The sequence below is a fragment of the Crocodylus siamensis genome, chromosome 4 (genome assembly GCF_052110815.1).
Source record: "Crocodylus siamensis isolate JL-2025a chromosome 4, ASM5211081v1, whole genome shotgun sequence".
NCBI lineage: Eukaryota > Metazoa > Chordata > Crocodylia > Crocodylidae > Crocodylus > Crocodylus siamensis.
Genome location: NC_143398.1, coordinates 119,415,493 through 119,437,965, shown reverse-complemented (window position 1 = coordinate 119,437,965; position 22,473 = coordinate 119,415,493). Strand labels below are relative to the sequence as shown.

The following is a 22,473-nucleotide window of genomic DNA, read 5'->3' as shown; positions in this document are numbered from 1 at the left end:
TTTCTATTAATTCTCTGAAAGCAGACTGTAGAGATACTGAGGAGAGTTAATCAGATTTAATTAGAATCTTATTCTGTCTATACAAGCACTGATTACCCAGTCAGATTTAGAAGGCAACACAGAAGCTAAAGGATTTTTGTGTCTCAATTGGTGTTTACAACCAAGTTATAGTCGAACCTGCCTACTTTAGATCTTTATGCTGTTGAACTAAATTAAATATTAAGTTAATTTGGGCTAGAAAACTGATTACTTAATTTGTTTACAGGTTTCCTTTATGCGACCTTTCATATCAGTCTCTATTTAGGACCTGAAACAAGAAATTATTTTTAGAGGCAGAGGATTCCAGTTATACTTATGGTTATTTTCCTTTACATCTTCTTCTGAAAGTTTACTTGGCATTAAAAAAGTTAAAAACAACAACAAAAATTTTATTTTCGGAGATGCATAGGAGAACACCTGATTACCTGAAAAAATTCCTTTTAAAATCTTAGCTCATTTTTCTGTTTTGTGAAATGCATTTCATTATGGTCTTTCACCAAATAAATATTCTTTAAGGAAAGTTTTAAGAAACTAAAAATAAGTTTTGATGTACTATACTGAAATTAACACGTGTGGAATCTATACATAAAAAAAAAATTTTTAGCAAATAAATATAGATACACAAGATGTCTAGGTAGCTGTGTGGCCCACAGAGAAGTATCAAAAGTTACATTCTACTTTACACAGGAAATAAATCATTTGTACTGGGCCTAATCACTCAAAAAAGCATTAAAGGGCATAGGGAAGTATTCAGTGAATATTCCTGATTTGAAATTACTTCTTTATAAGATTTTGGAATGGTATTTTAAAACTAAAATGTTTATTCGGTAATTTCCCTGAGGTTTGAATGCAAGCGTAAAATAACTCTCCCCAATCTTTTTCTGGCATTTTGAAATGTTTTCTTGCTCAGAACACGTGAAGTCAACAAGTACAGGTTTTCCTCGTTTTATGCGGTATACGAGTTCCCGCAGAACAGTGCGTAAATGGAATTTGCATAAAGATAACCCACTTTACAATGTAACAAATAGTGATAGGTTCCCATGGCAGTGAGGGAGGGAGGCTGGAATTAGGGAAGGTAGGGGTAGGGGTGCCACTCCTGGGGCTACACAAGACAGCGAAACAGAGGGAACAGAGCAGCACTGACCCCAGGTCCGGCTGCAGTGGCACTGAGAGCAGCCAGCACCAGCTGCCTGCGGCCACTGCTGCACCATGTTCCACCTGTGCCTCTGTGCTTGGGCTCCACTTGTCCCCACTCACCTCTGTTCCTGGGCTGCGCTGTGCCCTGGTGTAGGCAGCTGGTGTCGGCTGTTCCCAGGGCCACTCCAACATGTGCCGGGGTGAGTGCAGACAAGCGGAGCTCCGGGCAGCATGGGGCGCGGCACTCACCCCAGCCCATGCTGGAGCGGCCCTGGGAGCAGCCAGCAGCAACTGCCTGCACCAGGGCACGGAGCAGTACAGGAGCAGAGGTGAGTGGGGACAAGCAGAGCCCGCGGGGAGGGGAAGGGGGGAATGACAGATGGAGCACAATGCAACCCAGCGGCTGCAGGCAGCTGGCACCGGCCACTCCTGGGGCCACTACAGCCAGGGCTGGGGTGAGTGGGGCCACAACCCTTTCCCCTCTCCCCACAGACTTACCTGGCTGGGTAGGGTAGCATCTAATGCTGATCGCATAAGAGCGAATTTACCTCGCAAATAACGAATTATGGGTCTAAATATGCTCACTGCATAAGAGCGAATTCACATATACAGAACCCACATAAAGAGAGGGAAATCTGTACCTGTCATTTTAAATGGATTCTGCAAAAAGAAAATTTTTAAAGGACAAGATGCTTTTGAAGTCATAGTTTCATAGTTGGTAGGGTCAGAAGGGACCTAAGCAGATCATCAAGTCCAACCCCCTGCCCTGGGCAGGAAACAATGCTGGGGTCAAACTAGCATTGCTGAGACTAGGGGGTCAGTAGGCACAACCGTTGGAGGCCTCAAATGCCTCTACATGAATGCTTGAAGTATGGGGAAGAAGCAGGAGGAACTCGCCCTCCTCCTAGCTGTCACCAGCCCTGACATAGTGGGGATCACAGAAACGTGGTGGGACTCATCACATGACTGGGCGGTGAGTGTCAAGGGCTATAGGCTATACAGGAGGGACAGGATAGGAAGGAAAGGTGGAGGAGTAGCACTCTACATCAAGGAGGAATATACTTCCTCGTCAATTAGCAAGGGGGTAGAGGGGGGGCACTCTGAGGTGCTCTGGGTTAGAGTAAAAGGCAGTCCAGGGGATAGAGACTTAACAGTGGGAGTCTACTATAGACCTCCCAACCAGGGAGAAGAGCTCGACCAGGAATTCTTAGGTCAGCTCACAGAGGCAGTGAGGGCTAAGGATGTGGTCATCATGGGGGACCTGAACTTCCCAGATATCTGCTGGGAAGAGCAGTCAGCCAAGTCTGACCGCTCACGTCGGTTCTTAGCCAGAGTGCAGGACCTCCATCTAACCCAGGAGGTGCACAGCCCCACCAGGGGAGACGCCTTGTTGGACCTGGTGCTGGCCACGGGTGACGACCTGGTGAGGGGGCTGCGGGTGATGGGCCACCTGGGAGACAGTGATCATCGCTTGCTGGAATTCACCATCCAGCGTAAGGTGGCAAAGGGCTGCAGCAAGGCAACAGCCCTAGACTTTAGGAGGGCTGACTTCAACAAGCTAAGGAGGATCGTTGGGGAAGCGCTGAGGACCCAGAGGGAAAGGGAGCCAGATGTCCAAGGTGAGTGGTTGCTTCTTAAGGAGACGATCCTCCATGCCCAAAGGGAGGTAATCCCAACAAGGGTCAAAGGGAGCAGGAGGGCACATAAACCCCCATGGCTCACTAAGAGCATCCGGGAATGTCTCCTTGCTAAAAGGGAGGCATACACCCAATGGAGGGATGGGGTCATCACCAAGAAGGTCTATGTTACAGTCGCCCGAGGATGTAGGGGGGCAGTCAGGAAGGCCAAGGCAGAGATGGAGATAGGACTAGCTTCCCGGATTAAGGACAATAAGAAGTCCTTCTTCAAATACATAGGGGGTAAAAAGAGGGTCCCGGGTAATGTGGGGCCCCTGCAGGACACAATGGGCAACTTAGTCGTCATGCCAGATGACAAAGCTAACATATTTAACGATTTCTTTGCCTCTGTCTTCCTAAGTAGGGACCAGTTCAGCCACCTCCCTGCTGGGCCCCCCTCGGGCCCCGGGAGAGACACGCCTGGGCCAGGGGTTAGCGAGGAGTTAGTTAGGGTACTTCTGGAGAGGCTGGACGTGTTCAAGTCTGCTGGTCCGGACAATCTTCACCCTAGGGTTCTACAGGAACTGGCCGAGGTCATTGCGGGACCCCTGGCGCGGCTCTATGAGCACTCGTGGTGCTCTGGTGAGGTGCCGGAGGACTGGAAGAGGGCCAATGTGGTCCCTATCTTCAAAAAGGGAAAAAAAGAGGACCCGGGAAATTACAGGCCAGTTAGTCTTACCTCAATCCCGGGTAAGCTCTTTGAAAAAAATTATCCTGGCACACATCCAGGAGGGCCTTGCGGGGGAATGCATGCTCAGGGGCAACCAACATGGGTTCATCAGTGGCAGGTCTTGTCAGACCAACCTGGTGGCCTTTTACGATCAGGTCACCAAATCATTAGACGCAGGGGTTGCTGTGGACGTAGTCTTTCTGGACTTCCGGAAGGCTTTCAACACTGTCTCTCACCCTGTCCTCATCAAAAAGCTGGGAGACTGTGGTGTCGATGCCCACACAGTCTAATGGGTCGCTAACTGGTTGGAGGGCCACACCCAGAGGGTGGTAGTGGATGGGTTCTTCTCGACCTGGAAGGACATGGGCAGCGGGGTTCCGCAGGGCTCGGTCCTCGGGCCCGCACTGTTCAACATCTTCATCAGTGACTTGGATGAGGGGGTAGAAAGCACCCTGTTCAAGTTTGCTGATGACACTAAGATGTGGGGGGATGTGGGTGCACTAGAAGGGTGCAATAGGCTACAAGCTGACTTTGACAGGTTGCAACGGTGGGCAGATGAGAATAGGATGGGGTTTAACACTGATAAGTGCAAGGTGTTGCACATGGGGAGGAAGAACCGGCACCACACTTACAGGTTGGGGAACTCCCCTCTTGCCAGCACGGAGACGGAAAAGGATCTTGGAGTCGTCATTGACTCCACGATGAACATGGGCCGGCAGTGTGGGGAGGCAGTCAAGACCAACCGTACCCTGTCATGCATCCACAGATGCATCTCGAGCAGGTCCAGGGAGGTGATCCTCCCCCTCTATGCGGCACTGGTCAGGCCGCAGCTGGAGTACTGCGTCCAGTTCTGGGCGCCACACTTCAAGAGGGACGTGGACAATATGGAAAGAGTCCAGAGGAGGGCCACTCGTATGATCACGGGTCAGCAGGGCAGGCCTTATGAGGAGAGGCTACGGGACCTGAACCTGTTTAGCCTCCACAAGAGAAGGTTAAGGGGGGACCTTGTGGCCTGCTACAAACGGGTCAGGGGGGATCAGCAGGTATTGGGGGAGTCCCTGTTCCCCCGTGCTCTGCCAGGAGTGACCAGGAATAACGGTCACAAGCTGGCGGAGGGTACGTTTAGATTAGATATTAGGAGGCGCTACTTCACAGTCAGGGCGGCTAGAGCCTGGAACCGGCTTCCAGGGGAAGTGGTGCAGGCTCCTAGCCTGGGGATTTTTAAAAGGAAGTTAGATGAGCACCTTGCCGGGGTCATCTGACCCCGGTGCTCTTTCCTGCCAAGGCAGGGGGTCGGACTAGATGATCTACCTAGGTCCCTTCCGACTCTAGCTACTATGAAACTATGACCCCGGCTAGGTGATTATCTAGCCTCCTTTTGAAGACCCCCCAGGGTAGGAGCAAGCACCACTTCCCTTGGAAGTCAGTTCCAGATCCTAGCCAGCCTGACTGTGAAGTAGTGCTTCCTGATGTCTAGCCTGAACCTACTCTCAGTCAACTTATGGCCGTTATTCCTTGTTATTCCCGGTAGTGCTCAGAGGAACAGGGACTCTCCCACTGCATGCTGGTTCCCCTTCACAAGTTTACAGACAGCCACCAGATCCTCTCTCAGTCTTCTCTTGTGGAGGCTGAATAGGTTCAGGTCCCACAGCCTCTCCTCATAGGACCTGCCCTGCTGCCCCCTGATCATGAGAGTGGCCCTCCTTTGGACCCTCCCCATGCTGTCCACAGCCCTCCTCAAGTGCAGTGCCCGGAACTGGACACAGTACTCCAACTGCGGCCTGATCAATGTCACATACAGGGAGGGGGAGGATCACCTCCTTGGACCTGCTCGTGATACATCTGTGGATGCATGACAAGATGCAGTTAGCCTTCCTGACCACGTCCTCACATTGGCAGCCCATGTTCATCCTGGAATCAATAGTGACTCCAAGATCCTTTTCTGCCTCTGCACCAATGAGAAGGGAGTTCCCCAGCCTGTAGGTATGCTGCTGGTTCTTCCCCCCTAGGTGCAGTTCCCTGCACTTGTCAGTATTGAATCCCATCCTGTTCTCATCTGCCCACTCCTGTAACCTGTCCAAATCTAGTTGTAGCCTGCCCCTCTCTTCTAGTGTGTCCACTTCTCCCCACACCTTAGTGTCATCTGCGAACGTGAACAAGGTGCTTTTCGCCCCCTCGTCCAAGTTGCTGATGAAGATATTGAACAGTGCGGGCCCGAGGACCGAGCCCTGGGGGACCCCACTGCCGACTTTCCTCCAGGCTGAAAATGACCCATCCGCTACCACTCTCTGGGTGCGGCCCTGCAGCCAATTTGCCAAGTCGCTCTCTGGAAATAAATTTTCTTGATCAAGTAGTTTTGAACAAAATACTCTGTAAGTATAATGTTACTAAGTCATCCTTAATACATTATAACAGTTTGTTGTTTTTCATGTAAACTCCACAACCACTACTAAAAACTATAGAAGGTCATACAAACATTTAATATCTTGTTAACAGTTTACCTTTTTACTAGGAAGAGACTTCCCAAGTTTGGACTGAATGTTTAATCCCAGTTCTACAGGATTAGATGACTAAGATAGAGATGGTTACACTCATATTTGCTGGGGTTGTATAGGTCTGTAATTTTGAATTTAATTTTTTTTATATTATTTTGTCCTGACATCAAATTATTCCACTTGGAAGGCACTGGTAGGTTGGTTCACCAAATTTAAAAAATAAAATTAATATAATGTGAATCATCTTTTACTATCACTCCATTAAGGTACCAAATTATGGGTCTACATATGCTCATGACATAAGAGCGAATTTCCATATAAAGATCCTGCATAAAGCAAGGGAAACCTTTACACAATGAACTATGAAGTTGGCAATGATATATCTGTCCGCACAGCTATCAAACAATTCAAGACAGACTCCATAAGCACAAATTAGGGAGGCGGTGTCTGTGTGTTTGGTTTAATTTTAACTCTTACAAATGTCACCTGAAAATGAAGTAGTTTTACACCAACTTGCCAAAGCTTAGAAATTAGAAGCCAATTTCACCTTCCTCCTTCCCTACACCATAGGAAAAAAAATTGGCTGAGTTTACAGTACAGTACAGAAAGCTTTAAGGAGTGTTTGAGAATAAGACACCATTGGCAAACAAGGAAAATTTCCTGGCAGTTTCTTTTGAGTGATTAATGTTTCAATTTCCCATTAATCTAAACTTTCATTTTTAACGTGGCAACAATAACTTCCCAGACCCAAAACGATGCAGAACTTCCTTCAACTGACAGAGACATTTAGTTCAAACACCTCTGCTCCTTTTCTCACCGACTCCCTTCCATGCAAATAGCAGACAGAGAGACAGAGATGAACTAAAGGCGACAGAAAAAGGGTAAAAACCAAAATTTATAGAACTACTTACTAGACAAAAGATATTTAACAGATCCTCACAAGGAGACAGTACATTGGCAGGAATCCCAGAAGGGAGCATTCTGGGACTCAACTTCTAATTAGGCATCATCCCTGAACTTCACTGGTGTCCTCCTCTCTTTTCTACGATATAGACATTTACCACATATAGCCATTTAGCCTGATCCTCTAATCTAAGCCAAACGGCCTCAGGTTTAATGAACATGTAATTTATTATAATGAGAGCTAGTACAATGTAAACACATGGAAAAAAACCAGGCTTACTGCTGCAGCAGGACAACTTCTAGTTTCTGATCCAATGTATTAACACCACATACACATTGTGAAACTAAAATCAACAAATGCCTTCACAATGAAAAGTATGAAGCTTGGACTGGGATGTACAGTAATATTTGGATCACTAAAGGCTTCACTGGATAGTAATTACATGGCATTTCTTTTTTCTTCTGTGAAGATTCATAACACTTCTGGACTGCCAACTCAGCTTAATAGAAGTAATACGCCTGCGCAGACAGGAGCAGCCAAGTAGCTAGATGCTGGAATAGAAGGAGGAGACAGTACTGAAAAAACAGTTTGAGGAACTGGGAAAGACAGCAGCAACTTTTGGAAAAGACCCAAAAGAGATGGTTTTATTTTTTTGCCTCACAAAAGGTATTTTTGTGCAGATCAGTCCAGATTTATACTTTATGTAGAGAAAAAAACCCCAAAAATCAATAGTTCACCATGTTTATAACTTGATCAGCCACCTACACAAAGGTATGATCAATCAACTTTGCTGTATTGTTTATCTTACTTTCATACACAGCAGATACCCATACTCAAAGAAAAGGCTCCAACTTCCCAGTGATGGCCTCTAAAAACAAAATACATGTCCACTCCACCTCCTTGTTATCAATTCAATATAGGTTTCGCTTGATTTATGCTGTACAAGTGTTCCTGAAGAACGACGCATAAACTGAATTTGCATAAAGCGAACCCACTTTAAAATGTAACAAATAGGGATAGGTTCCCATGGCAGTGAGGGAGGCTGGGACTAGGGAAGGGGTGGTGAGAGGGGTGCCATTCCCAGGCCTGCACAAGGCAGCAAAGCAGAAGGAACAAAGTGGCACTCACCCCAGCTCTGGCTGCAGGGGCACCATGAACAGCTGGCACCACCTGCGTGCAGTCTGTCCTCAATCACCTCTACTTCAGGGCTGTGGCGTGCCCTGGTGCAGGCAGCTGGTGTCAGCTGCTCCCATGGCTGCTGCAGCCAGGCCTGGGGTGAGTGAGGCCACCACAGCCCTTTCTCCTCCTACAACAGCCTTACCTGCTTGGGTTGGGGCACATCTATGCTGATCGCATAAGAGTGAATTTACCTCACATATAACAAATTATGGGTCTACATATGCTCATGACATAAGAGCGAATTTCCATACAAAGATCCTGCATAAAGCAAGGGAAACCTTTACACAATGAACTATGAAGTTGGCAATGATATATCTGTCTGCACAGCTATCAAACAATTCAAGACAGACTCCATAAGATTATTACTTATCTAACAGACAGTATTTTTCTTTATCAGGTATTAATTCAACACTATTTTTAATTTTCAAAATACAAAGAGGCTTTAAATCTGATAAGTTTTGTGCATAAAATGTTAGCTTTTTTGTAGAGCAAGAGATTACACAAAGAACTATTACCATATTGACTTGATTAGAAGCAAGGTTTTCCCTACCCTTGGGGTGAGGGGTGCTGCCTGCCCGCCAGCTGTGGGGAGCCAGTGCTGCTGCTACAGGGCCAGGCTGGAACACCAGTGCCAGCTTTGAACCACTGTTACAGGGCCAGGCTGGAGCTATGTTCCGTGCTCCAGGGATCCCACCAACACAGAGCAAAAAGTGTGTGTGTGGGGGGGGAATAAGCAGCAGAGGACAACGTACCGGCCTCTCTCACTGCCTGCCCTACCACATGTGCTCCCTACTGCCTCCCCCACTATTTGTTCCCTTGTTCCCTCCTGCCTGCCCCACTACTGCCCCGTCTCTCCCCCTCCCACCTGCAGTAGTGGGGAAGGGGACATGAATTTAAGATGACCTCTAATAATTAGATTCTACACATCAAAAACTGTAAAACATTTATAATTTTTCATGCACAGAATCTAATTATTGGAGGTTCATCTTATATTCAGGCTTGTCTTGTATTCAAATAAATACAATACTTCGTACAACTGAAAAGAAATAGGAGTTAGGCACTAAGCAGTTTTTTTTAAATGTAATTTTCAAGTGAATCCCTAAAATGTCTTATTTAAAGTAAGGACACTTTAGAATATATGTTCACAGGACTAGATGGCTCTGTGAGTTTGCAATCAATTGGTCATATTAATGGCATTGTCCATGCCAGAGTAAGAACCTATGGGACAGATTACTGTATTAGTATCTTTTATAATATAGTAGTCAAAGTTTTCAAACTAGGGCCAACTGCACTAAATGCTGTACGCACACACAGATATTATGAACTTGTTAACATGACTCCTATTCCCCATGGAAGATTCAACCTATTTCATAAAGGAACTGAAAAGGAAAATGATAGACAGCAGCAAACCTTTTCACCCCTCCATATTTCCTTATTAAGCTGTAAAACCTCTGCTTGTTCTTCCCATCTGCACCCCCCACCAAAAATAGCCTGAATTTACAGTTAACTATTTTGTTTCATCTTTCTATCTTTTAAAGAGATTATCTACAAACTATCACTCTACTTTTTTTAGTCTTTAAAACACTATTAAAGACAAATATTTAAAAAGCTGATGAGCGAGCATAATTCCTCCAAAATTTTACTGCCCTCAAGAAAAAGATTTCTCTCTACAAGCATGTTATAGAAACTTCAGTCATGTTGTGTACTGCCTTCTCTGGTTGTGCTACCAGGCCTTTGGGGATCTTAGAACTATCAAAGCTTGTAACCAATATGCTAGCTCAACTGGGAGGTTAAACCATTAACAAAGCGATTCTTTATCCAAAGCATTAACTGTATAGTTGAACACAAGGAAAAAATGAAGTTCTAAATAGTGAGTTTACCTAGATGAGGAAGAAAGATTAAGATCCAGTTGGCATTGGCACACTCGCATTAGCCAGCTCATATTTTTCCTAAAACTAAACATGTGTTTGGACAAGACTTAACAAGCATGAAATCCAGTAGACCCCAGATACTTTCTAGGGCTAAGATCCTTACCTCCTTGCAAAGATGAGGATTTGAGAAATATCAGGGTCATAGCAAAAAGCTGGACAGGCCTGCAAAAAGTGCACCAGCTTCTTGCTGTAGTTTATTTCAAGTGATACCACTATTCCTCCCAGCTAAAACCACTTGGAACCACTGATGAACTCAACTGTTTGCAGAAGTGGCACCTTTTCAAGTAAAAGCCACAGCAAGCGGCTGGTCCTTAATTCAGTGACAAATTAAGCAATCTGGGAGGCACCCAGATATGAATTATCTGGGTTCTACTGTATTACAGTTGCTGCTGTAGCACAGCCTTCATTTGCAATTAAAGTACTGACAACAGAAACCAGCGTACCATAGCTTTATAATACTGGGCTGCAAGTGTAAAACTGTCACTAACATTGAAAAGCATTAACATTGAAGCCTACGACTACTTAGGCCTCATGTACACCACAATTTTATTTTACACTCAATTTACAACTGTACCATTCACCATCAGAACTGTAATGATTTTGTAATATGCCCGACCAAGTCAGTAACATCAGTAACCTCTGACAGAAAAGTCAGAGTTGCGTCATACAGAATAAAAAAAAAAGAAAGCTTCCTGAAACAGTTCTGGCAACCCCACCACTTCTGATGAAAAATCCTAAATCTTACTGCTTCTGTTCATCATGTCTGACAGCTCTCTGATGGCCCAAGAGCATGACACTTGCTCTTCTAACAGAGAAAAACAAGAGAACCGATACTATAATAATACTGTATAAACTCAGAGCAGTCAGAAATTAACCAAGACAGAGCAAACTCAAAGACCCTTAAAACTGGACTTCCAAAATAATGTAAGGGTTGAGGTATACTGGCAGAAGCCAGTTATTATTTACATGCATGCATGCAAGGGAGCTTTAGCTTGTTCCCCAAATTTACTGGCACACTTATAGCACCCACTACCGCAGACTGAACTCCTTCACATTCAGCACACTAAGGTTCTCTGTACTTTGCTTAACTATTGCTTACTTTGCTATACCATAAAATGATGGTATTTACTTTGCAAGTGAGAACAATGAAATGAAATTGAGTGTGAGAATGCCATATAATAGCTGTGTCAAAATGTTGTTCTCCACAGAAGAGTTTACAATTATGTTAAAAGAGGTAGTAATGTGGCTTTTACAGTCAAACCATGCATCATTTCATAGAAAGTTAACATCTGTTCCCTTCAAATAATTAGGCAGCAGAACTAACTAAATATCTCTAACTTGAGAACACAGATGTATAAATGTATTCATTTTTGTCTAGACATACAAAATAATTTAGCAATACAATCTGATCTCATAAGACAACTGCTAAAGTATTTTATTATTTGTTCTTAAAAACTTGGTACAGTATATGAGAGAAAATAAACTGAAAATCACCATTTCAAATTGAAAAGACAGACAGACTTTGGTCATCTGAGGTTTAACCATAAAGATAAACTAAAGCAAAACCCTTTGTCCTCCATCATTGAGTTGTAGCATTAAGCTTCTCCTTTTAATCCAAAAACCAAAAAAGTTCAAAGTCCTACCTAAACTCATTAAATACAACCTCATTTAAAACCTCCAGCTGAAACATCATTATCCAAAGCAAACAGGGCTCTATTTACCAGTCTAACTTTTAAGCATATCTCTCTTTCAAAACTAGCATGACCCAGTATCAAGCAGAAATGGAACAGAATTATGGCCACTACATAACTTTTACTTATTCTGAAAATTAAAATAAACAACCCAACAATACAGATAGCTATAACATTGAAATGCAATGTGAAATCTGAGATATCTGTTCAATTTATCTGCCCTGAAGTGGGTATTATTAAGATTTGCTTGGTGATTATATCCTGTATATTACCCAATATCATTATACAGTATGTTTACATCAGACCCAGAAAAATACAACAGTAGACACAATTCAATGACACACCCGCTTAGTACACCGACTAGTAGTTAAAGAAACATGCTGTGGATAAACGTAAGGCCCTGCATTACCCAGAAGTCAGGTCATTAAATATTCTCACTCAACTACTTTATCCGAAATTAAACTTCAGAAGTTACATTTAAGTTTCCTGATCACAGAATGATTTTTCTCTCTCCGTTTAGATACACTGTAATTATAGTATACCGCAGAAAAGATTTAAGTGACTGTGTGGCTGAAAACAGCAGTGCAAGATTTCTATTACCATTTATCCCCCTGCTGTTTAAATACAGTTTGTAAAAGGGAAAAATGTCCCCACCTTAACACCAAGATAAGAATATGGAAGAGGAGTTGTTCCATCAAAAAATACATGACAGATTAACATTTTATTTGCCATCCCAGTTCTAGTCAGTTACAGTTACAGGAGATTAAGGAATGGAATATTAAGATTTAGTTTACTTTAGAGTATCGAAACAAATTACCTAAACAAAACGTTCAAATCAACCAACAATGCAGCAAAGATGGTCAGTCTTACATTACTACTTTGTCTATATAATTTTAGAGTGATCTTATAACTATGACAGTCCAGGAATTATGTGAGGCAAGGATTTTTTTGGACAATATCTTTTATTGTACCAGACACATAGCTCAGTTTGACATCTTGTCTAGCTTTATCCACACCTTGTCTACATAAGCCCTCACCCTCACTAATACTGCAGCAGCAGTGTAATTTAGGTTTGAACAATCACTAGTACTCTAATCAACACATCATCTAAACCAGGGGTTGGCAACCTTTTTTAACGGGGGGGCCCAATGTAACCTAGCTTGGGTCTAAGGCAGATGGGTGGGCACTAAGACCTGGCCTCCTCTGCCATTATTCCTTGTTGCTGCCTAGTCCTGGCACCCCTATGGAGAAGCCTTCTCTGCAGAAGCCCCAGGCACCCAACTACAGCATGGCACCAACAAACCTCCCAACATCTGACTATAGTAGGGCATGAGCAAGGAGGCCCCACCTGCAGGATAGAGCAGGCAAAGAGACCCCTACCACCAAATGCCATTGAAATTACAGTTCTGCAGGCTGAATCTGACCCACAGGCAGTTGCAGGCCCCTGATCTAGACTTGCACTGCCCAAAATTTAACAAGACAGTTTCCCCTAGCACTTGCATCATTGCTAATGCCATGACACTTAGCACAAAATGTAAACAAGGCTCCTGAGATTATCATCATGAACAATTAATGCCCATTTAACCAAGAATACCAATGGTCATAATTTGTATGTCTGTAAGCAGCACTCATACGATACCATGGAACCATGCCAAACATATGGCAGTAAAGTGCACTACAATATTTAATTTTTTTTTTAAACAAACAAAGCAATTTGATGTTGAAAGTACTGTCAACAATGTCTGGTTGATAACAGTTCTGATAACACCCTGCACCAACCCCCATTCCCCCTCTCCCCAAAACAGTAAGTTCAAACATTTACAAAACCTGCTTTTCACTACAAACAGCATGGCACAAATGACATTCTTAATTGCTTCCTGCCCTTGGTTCCAAACAGTTTTAATCACTATTCTGATGGAAGTTGTTATGAATGCAGCACAGCACAATAAAGCCTTTGGGAAGAACATTTTCATACCAACAGTCACCAGTACAGAGCTACCAGTCACAATCCATCAATAACCATTTAGATAGCATAGCACAGATTCTTATTGTAGTTTTGGAAACACATTCTTCTACACATTTGAAAAAGAATCACTTCTTGAAAACTGGAAATACTGTATTAAAAAAAAAAAAAAAGACTGGTGTCTTATCCATAGTTCACACACAACATTCTGGCTGCAAAACCCCGCAGCCTTGCCTGCAGCCATAGGAAGTTATATTAAATTACATAAAATGAATTAAAACCAAGGTTAACAGGCATTTAACTCCATAGTGTAGTATTGCCCATAGACTCGCCTGAGCTGAGGACCACTGAGGTAAAATAATCCATCTCTGCACTTATATCAGTCCTATCTCATGATACCTAGGCACAACTTGAATTGAACAGGTTCCTTACACCCAACTTTAACTGTTCTGTAGAACTGCAGAAACGTAGCTTGAATCCCTTAGGCATATTAGTGGCTTTACTCGTGGGGGTTGCTCACTGACATCACTACCAAGACAAGGGTTACACATCAAACCCATGGGAAACTGAGAAGTTTCTGTGAAGCCAAGGATGTTTACAGTTTGTTGGAGCCTAAACTCAACAGAAGAGAAAGAAGCAAGATTGAGTACACAGAGGTCCTGTTTTTAGGATTCGTTTTCCCAGCTGAAAAACTACTACCATCTGACTCCTGAGGGATATCAAGAAGTTTGTCAAAACCTGCCTGTCACCGATTTTGAGCTTTTATGTGAAAGCCATTATTTCTTGCACATTATTCTTTTGACTGAGAAACATAGAACACCAAGGCAGACACACTTTCCTCAACCCAGTGCTTTTATGGGACGCGGTTCCTTCTAATGACATAATACAATTTTAATGAATTCTGAAAACAAGGAGGGGGTCAATTCCTTAGCCTAAAAGACCTCTTTTAATCCAACATATCTAACTCTCATCCCATTAACCAGAAACGTTTAAAAACTATTGTTTTCATGGAGAACAAACTGTGCTAAACTTAAGATGGCAAATTATTAAACACATAATGTTAAATAGGTAGATTTTTTTTATCCCTAGTGAGAGTTTGGCAAAATGCAAAATACAGTAAAAATCGGATTAAAGAAAAATAGAATATTTGTGTAAAAGAGTAGTTACTTTAAAATACGAGTCTTGACTACCAAAATATCACCTGTGAACATAAATTTAAGGTTGTTTTTTTTTTTAATTAGATTAGATTAGATTAGGTTTTCCTTACAAACACACTGTAAACATATACATCCACCTTGTTAAGACAGATCTTCACTTTCACAGACATTTGTTGCCAAACCACTACATCCCAGCACAGATCCCATTTGGAGTTCTGTTGGAAGAATATGGAGTTCTCAAGACATGTGATTAAACATATCTAGCATTTAGCACTACAAACCCAATAAATTGTTGTAACAAGCCAACTAGAGAAAACTGGCCTCTGCTAAACATTTACCTAACTCCTTTTAAATGTATATGTTGCATAATATCATTGAAGCCAAGTTAAATCAACTTATTAAAAGTACAACATAAAGACAATTTCAAATTGTAGCACAGTGGCAAAAAGCTCAACTTACTTTATGTAATATCTTGCACCTTCAAAAGTATACGCTTCCTCCCAACCTGTGGGTAAATCTAGAAAACAAAACACAGTACAGCTTAAATAACTCACCCCCAGCAATACAGTAATGGTTATAATTTTAGAGAGACTAGTACAGAGTTACATCACAATTCATCCCTGACTAATACACAACTGTCTCGATTTCAACGCTGTTAAATTTATAGGAAACATTAATATAAAAAAACCTGTTTGGACTTAAACAATTCCCTGTACCATGAACCAAACAGCATACAGGATGAAAGCAAAATGAAAGTTTATCTTTCCAGAGAGCAGTAATGCAGATACATGCATGTTTAAATATAAGTGTCCCCTTTCCATTAAACGATACTTAGAAATCATCACTCTTCTGTGCACTGAAATACAGTAACTCTGAATTACTTGAGAAGCATAGCAATGTAAAGAAAAAAAAAATCAGTCTTCAATGTGTGTAATTCATAAGCATCTTAAGAAGCATTTTATATTTTAATGACTCTGTAGGTATATTTTGCAAGTCCAATTCTATTGCTGACACATCCAAGACACACAAGGAATTCCTTGCAGTATTTACAACTCCATACAAAACAATCCTGAGAATATCCTTACGCATCTATCCACATTTCTATGAGCCTAAATAAGTAAGTTTGTTGCTAAGCCTCCAACCCTGTATCGTTTTAAGAGTATAAAAAGACTACCCGGAGCAATTTTATTTTGTAGGGGAAAAAAAAATACACTTCTCAGTTAAAGAAAGCTATTTGGACTGGAGTACCTGTTTTTCCTCATCAACTTAATCTCTCTGGCCTGCTTTCTTACCATACATTAACATCTCCTCCTGAAAGAAATCTAGTTGCCTTTTGGTAAGATCACCAGGCAAGGAAAAGGTGAACAGAAAGTCTCTCCAATGTATATATGTCCACTATTTAAACTCAACAGAAAGAACAGTTCATGGACTGGGGTTTTCTAAGAATATAACTTCAACTCTCATGGGACATGGATTTTAAAAAAAGAACATCCCCTGATACTGCAGGGAAATATTTCCAAAACTATCTGTAAGAAGCCTAAAATACAAGATGTTTGCAGAAGATGAAAGGTTTTTCAGTCAAATTCCCTCCTTGGTATAAACAGCCTCTGTTTAGGTTCCAAAGCCATAAATCAGGGAAGCCAAAAAAAGGAGGGCGTGGGGTGGGAGAGGGAGAATAATCTCCGATTCTACCTATAAATAAGATGAATAAGCACCTATGAAAAGGGAAAAATAGAGAAACAAGTTTCTTTTGTGCCTACTACAGCACCTAATCTGCCAAGTATTGTAATGTATGCAGCACCATACTGGAAACACTTCACCTGAGCATTCAGAAGGAAGTTTCTTTCACTTGCCAGTAACTTCCCCTGTCCGACACAATACCTGCAAGACTTGACAAGCAAACTACCTTTCCCCTGGAAGACATGAGCAGCACAAATACATGCACACCTATGCACAGGTACACCCCCCCTACCCATGAACCCACGCAAAGCACACGCACACACCCCCGCCCATGCACAGGCGCACACACCCCACACATAAAAAGACACATTCATCCCTGCACAGGTGTACACACACACACACCCCCACCGCTTGGGGTGGGGTGGATGCAGAAATAAAACATTTCAAAAGCGATCTGAGGGAGGCATCCAAGCCAAAAGAGCTGTGGGTGCCAACTCAAAACAGAAGGCTGCACTTGTTTTAAAAAAATAAGAGACAGAGAGAGACACTGAGGCACCAAAGCACCTCACATCCATCTGCCCCTTGTCCATTTCCAAGGCCCTTAAGAGGATTTCTCAATTAACCTGAGCACTAATTAAACCGTGGCAGAGGGGGAGCTCTGAGAAATCAATCAATTGTTCCCCTGCATGGCTCTCCAAGCCTTGTGAGGGCGAGCCGCGGCTCTCCAGAAACCGTGGAGATGTAATCATCCAGAACCGACACTCCTGAAGTCTTGCCAACAGGCAGGAGGAAGGGGGGGCGGGGGAAGGTGTGGGTTGGGGGTGGAGGTGGAGGTGGAGGTGGAGAAGGAGAAGGAGCAGGATCGTCGGGTGGCAGCAATCACAGCCTCGGGCTTTACACGGATGCAACCAAGCAGGGGGCAGGGTCGCACACACGCAGCGGCGGGGGCCGCCCGGCACCTCCCCTCGCACGACCCGCCTGCAGCGGCGGGGGCTGAAACCCCCAACCCCCCGTTAAGTTATTCCGCGCGGCTCAGCATCCCCCCACCTCCCCCAGGGGAAGCGGGGCCCCAGCTGCCCCCAGGCCAGGCCGGGAGGAACGGGAAGGGGGAGAGCGGGGGGGAGGATCCGTCCCTCCTGCCTCCCGCCGCGCGGGGGTCGGGCTAGTACCTGCGCTGCGGCGGTGCCCGGTGATCACGGCCTCGCCGGTGAGCGGGTGCAGCCAGGTCGTGCTCTTCGCCTCCTCGCTGCGGGGACACATACACACGCGCCGCGTCAGTGCGCCCGGCCCCGGCCCTGCCCGCGACCCCCGGCCCCTTCCCCTCCCCTCCCCTCCCCCTCCCCGGCGCCGCGCTCACTTGATGAAGAAGACGCGGCCGCCCTGGCTGATGCCGTAGCTCCAGCTGCCGGGCAGCGCCCGCAGCCGGTCCGCGCTTAGCAGCTCCGCCGCCGCCGCCGCCATGGCCCCGCCGCCGCTCCCAGCGCAGCCGAGCGGGCGAGCACGGGGAGCGGCCGCGAGCGCGCGCGCGCCCCGCCGCCAGCACCTCCGGGGGGGAGGGGCCGCGCCGCCCTTAGCTCCGCCCCGCCCCGCGGCCTGGCCCCGCCCCGGGACCCCCGGCGCCGGCCTGGGGGAGGGGTGTGTGAGGCGCCTTCTCCCCCCCCCACAACGCGGCGCCGGCGCCCCGGGGATCCCCCCCCAACGTCTGCAACAGCCACTGCCCGGCGGCTGCTTCCCCTTGTGCTCGGGGCAGCCCCCTTGCGCGCCGAGGCTCCTCCTCCGCGAGGCTGGCGAGATTCAGCCCGGTGCGAGAGGATGCCTGCTCCCCCCTCGGGCAGCACGGAGGGGTCTGGGGCCACGTGCCCACCGCCGTCCCGCACAGGCTGTAGGGGCAGGGCAGGCGGAGACGCAGGGTCTGGGGGGCTGCCTGTTTTGGGGCCGTTTGAGTAGGGGGCAGGGCTTGACAAGCTTCACCCCCTCGCCAGACATTGTTCCTCAGGGCTGACCAAGAACAACACGGCCTTGGGTACAATCACACGCTCCGGGGGTCCATCTTGAGAAGGAATCGATGAGGAACGGGAGGGGGAGACGCATAAACAGAAACCCCTGAAGTACGCTGAAGTCTGAGAATGCCTTAGAAGAGCCTCTTTATTGACTCGCTTTCGCAGGGCCCGGTGCTGGTCGATGCAGTGCGACCAAAGTACTAAGATGTAATTACTGTAAGCTACATTTTTAACTTGAATCGCAGCCTTTGCTCCAGGGGTCGGCAATGTTTTTGGCCAGAGTGCCAAAATCACCCCAACCTCCTCCCATGGCTCGACTTGGTGTGCCAGAGGTGGGGGACCCGCAAGGGGCCAGATCATCTCTGCTGGCAGTGGCTGCATGCACATGCCTCAGGATGGACAGCAAGGAAGTGGCCATGGTTGTGCTGCCTCAGTCCCTTCCCCACTATGCACTGTGAGCTGCACGTGCACCTGTTCCTGTGCCACCATGGAGCCAGTGCCCAGGCTCTGGAGCCCAGTACAGCTGTTTGCAGCCACCCGGCTGCTGTCTTCCACATCTGGCCCAGGCTCTGAGCAGCTACAGCAGGCAGTTGGAAGGCTGCAAACAGCTATGCCAGGCTCTGCACCAGCTGCATGGCAGCAGCAGTTGCATGTGCCTCTGGGCGGATGGTGGGGAAGGAGCCAGAGTTGTGCTGCACCAGGCCCCTTCCTGGCCATGTGCCCAGAGATGCTGTCGCAGCCACAGAATTGGTGCTACGGCTGCAGAGCCCCATGCAGCTGTTTGCAGTCTCTTGGCTGCAGCTGGCCCGGCTGCTGGCAGAAGCTGCCCAGAGTCTGGGTCAGCTTTCGTGTGCTGAGGAAAACGGCCTCACGTGCCATACTCTGGCACGCATGCCAGGGGTTTCCTGCTTTGTACCGTGGTCAGGATCTTTCCAGCATAGAGAAAGAAAACCTCTCTCTCACTCCTCTCGCATCCAGTGCACCAAATGCCCTGATGGAAGATATGTAGGAGAAACCAAACAACAACTGCGCACCACAATGCACGTACACCGAAAATCTATCAAAGACAAGAATACCCAACCAGCAGTGGGGGCACATTTCTCACAAGAAAACCACTCTCTCCAATCTTTCAGTTCTAATCCTCAAAGGATATTTACAAAATACCTTCCACAGATGAGCCTACAAACGTCACTTCATCAACCTACTGAATACGAAAAAAATAATGGACTAAATATAGACATTGGATTTATGACACATTATAACCTGCCTAACATCAGACTTCCCAGGTAAACACTCCACTTTTTACCAGCTATTTTCATTCCCTTTCCCCCACCCTGATGTCTCTCACCCTTTGACTACAGCCACTTTCATCCCCCCTCCCCCCTACCTGTCTCTAACCTACTGATCACCTCAATTCACATTTTAACTGACTGGCTTTCTTGCATACCTACTGGCCTCTGGATACTGCACCACTCCATCCAGAAAAAGCACAGACCATCTACAGACACATGAATGACGCGTCCTTCCGGCAGCTGGGGGAGCACAGTGGCACTGGCAGCGGAGGGAGCATGGCAGTGGTAAGCGGAGAGCTCCTGCAGACACTGCTGGCGCTGACCAGAGGTTGGCGACTGCTCACAGACACCACCGGCAGTGTCAGCGGCAAGCAGGGGTGGACCAATACATTCAGGGGGTGCACATACACCCCCTATGCATCATCGCCAATGTGAAACGCTTCCTCAGCCTGACAAAAGACGTTTGGACTCAGAAGCTTGCAAAGAAGAATTTTTCCAGCTATTTGAGTTTGGTGTAATAAAATATATCAGATTTATCCAAAGAACCTTGCCTACCTATGTCCTTAGACCAACACGACTACAACCCACACCCCTTTCTCACTTCTGTAACTAATTTTAAGAAAAGTAAAGAATTCTCCTCTGTCCAATGGTACCAGAGGTTCCCACTCACATCTGATTGATTGACAGCATCTGAGATTTATAAAGGCACCAGAACAAGATATGCCAAAAGAAAGGACAAATTATGATATAAGCAATCCCTTTCTCTTTTAGCAACATGATCTCATAGATGATTAAGAGTATGCAAGAGAATGCTGATCCCAGATGTGGGACCAGAGGCATAAATCCTTGAAGGCTGAGAAGAATGAGCCTTGAAACATCAAGGGTTTTGCTTGACCTAGGAATGAGGCATCTCCAAAGGGAAGAACCAAACTTCTCTGAACTGTAAAGCCTTTACTGGCTATACTGTTTTCAAAGAAGATGAAGTAAGTGGTCCTAGTGGTGCAAAAAAGCACCAAACTTGTGGGAATGTCCTACCTTATTTGTTTAGGGTGGAAGGCTGGGACTATCACTGAAAATAAGAAACTCCTTTTCCTTAGCTGTAGAGCATAGCGCTATGATAATTATTCTAACTCCTTTGTGACACTTCACATTTGAATGACCATATCTGAAAGCAAAACAGGCCTATGTAACCCTCCTGCAAGGCACTGGATGGCAGTAATAAGGGCCAGGTTCTGATTCAAGGGTTTTACACAAGCTTTCTATTTTGACTAAAGCCCCCATCCAGAAGTCTGAGAAAATAAATGATAATTGGGTGCTTCAAAGTGAACAATCTTCTCCACTCATAAGCAATAGTCAACTATAACTGGGTTTATTAAAAGGGAAAGGGGACAAATACATAGCCCTAAAGAAAACCTTATCTGTTAAGTAATAGCTGAAAGTACAATTGACAGTGTATTGCAGTCACCACCAGATAAACCCAGGGGAGCTAGTACCCCAGTCTTCTGGAAGAGGAAATTTATCCAGGACTGCTGTTAGAGGGTCTACCACCTATGCCAGCCAAAAGTGGCAGGTGCTGGGTAGGAAGGCCCAACACAAAAAACACTATTCCACACTATCAAGTTGCAACTCTACTCCAGAGTCTTCAGCACCAACCCCAGCCAAAGTGGCAAATGCTAGGTAAGGAGGGCCTTGCCTGAATTTGCCACTACTTTACCACTGGGGATTGCTGAGTAGGGAAACCACTACTGGGGGGAGCGGTGCTGTTCTTCACTGCTGGTGCGGGTTACAGCTGTTTCACTGCTGGGTATCAGTGCTCCTCTTTAGGTTGCTTATGTAATCTTATCTCCAGGGATCCGGGTTTTCCAGTTCCCGCAGAAAAATGGAGAAAACTGTGGATTTTACCTTTGACTGGAGGCAGACAGATTTCTCATTTTACAGGAGAAACCCACAGATTCCGCAGTTTTGCAGAGCTCTCTGCAGACTGGCAGAGTTCCAGCCTGCAGGGGGCTGGGAGGGAACGGAAGGAGGGTGATCAGGCAGGGGGCTCCATGTGTATGTATGGAGCCACAGGCAGCCTGGAAAAGAAGGTCCTGCAAGTAAGTGGCAGAGGGTGGAATTGAGGCCGCCATAGGGAAGGAGAGAGGAAGGGAAGGAGTTGGACAGGGTAAGAGCTGGAGAGGTGGATGGGGCTGTGACTGCAGCTTGGGACCCAGGATTGCAATATGTGGCCACAGGGCCCTGACAGGGAGTGGGGCGGGGCCACAAGTGGCTTGTCTGGGAGGTGGCAGGGGATGGGGCCAACTACCCCACTACTGTGCACACTCCCAGGGGGCAGGGAGGACCTGCGCCCCCCAGATCTGTGCGCAGGGCAGGGGTGAGGTAGGCTGCCCACTGTGGGCTCAGGCAGGGGGCCTGCTCCCCACTGCTGCACGTACTCCCAGAAACCAGGGGAGAACTGTGCCCTCATGGGTGAGTGGTGCCATCTGAGTCAGTGGTCAGTCAGTGATGGGGGGCGGGAGGGGGGGGGTCGCCCTGTGGTTGATCACGCCAACCAGGAAGCACTAGCAGCACTCCTGGAAGTGCTAGCAGCGCTTCACCTGACACCCCCATTCCCCAGCTGGCACTTGTAGGAGGGCACCAGCACTCCCACCTGTCCCCA

The 22,473-nt window shown here is 46.1% G+C and overlaps 1 protein-coding gene across 6 annotated transcripts in view; it reads right to left on the bottom strand.

Annotated features, from left to right (window-relative positions):
- The window catches only part of PLEKHA5 (pleckstrin homology domain containing A5), a 263,161-nt gene extending 244,961 nt beyond the window's left edge, over nt 1–18,200 (bottom strand). The window contains exons 1-3 of one of the 6 annotated variants that reach the window (XM_090043560.1): nt 17,880–18,200; nt 17,692–17,768; nt 15,302–15,359 (exon numbers count right to left, since the gene is read on the bottom strand). In XM_090043560.1, the coding sequence (XP_089899686.1) occupies nt 15,302–15,359; nt 17,692–17,768; nt 17,880–17,983 (239 nt within the window). In that variant the 5' untranslated portion in view covers nt 17,984–18,200. The remainder of the gene's footprint in view (nt 1–15,301; nt 15,360–17,691; nt 17,769–17,879) is intronic. The other 5 variants (XM_090043559.1, XM_090043563.1, XM_090043558.1 and 2 more) reach the window with 5 other exon arrangements.
- Between the last annotated feature and the right edge of the window lie 4,273 nt (nt 18,201–22,473).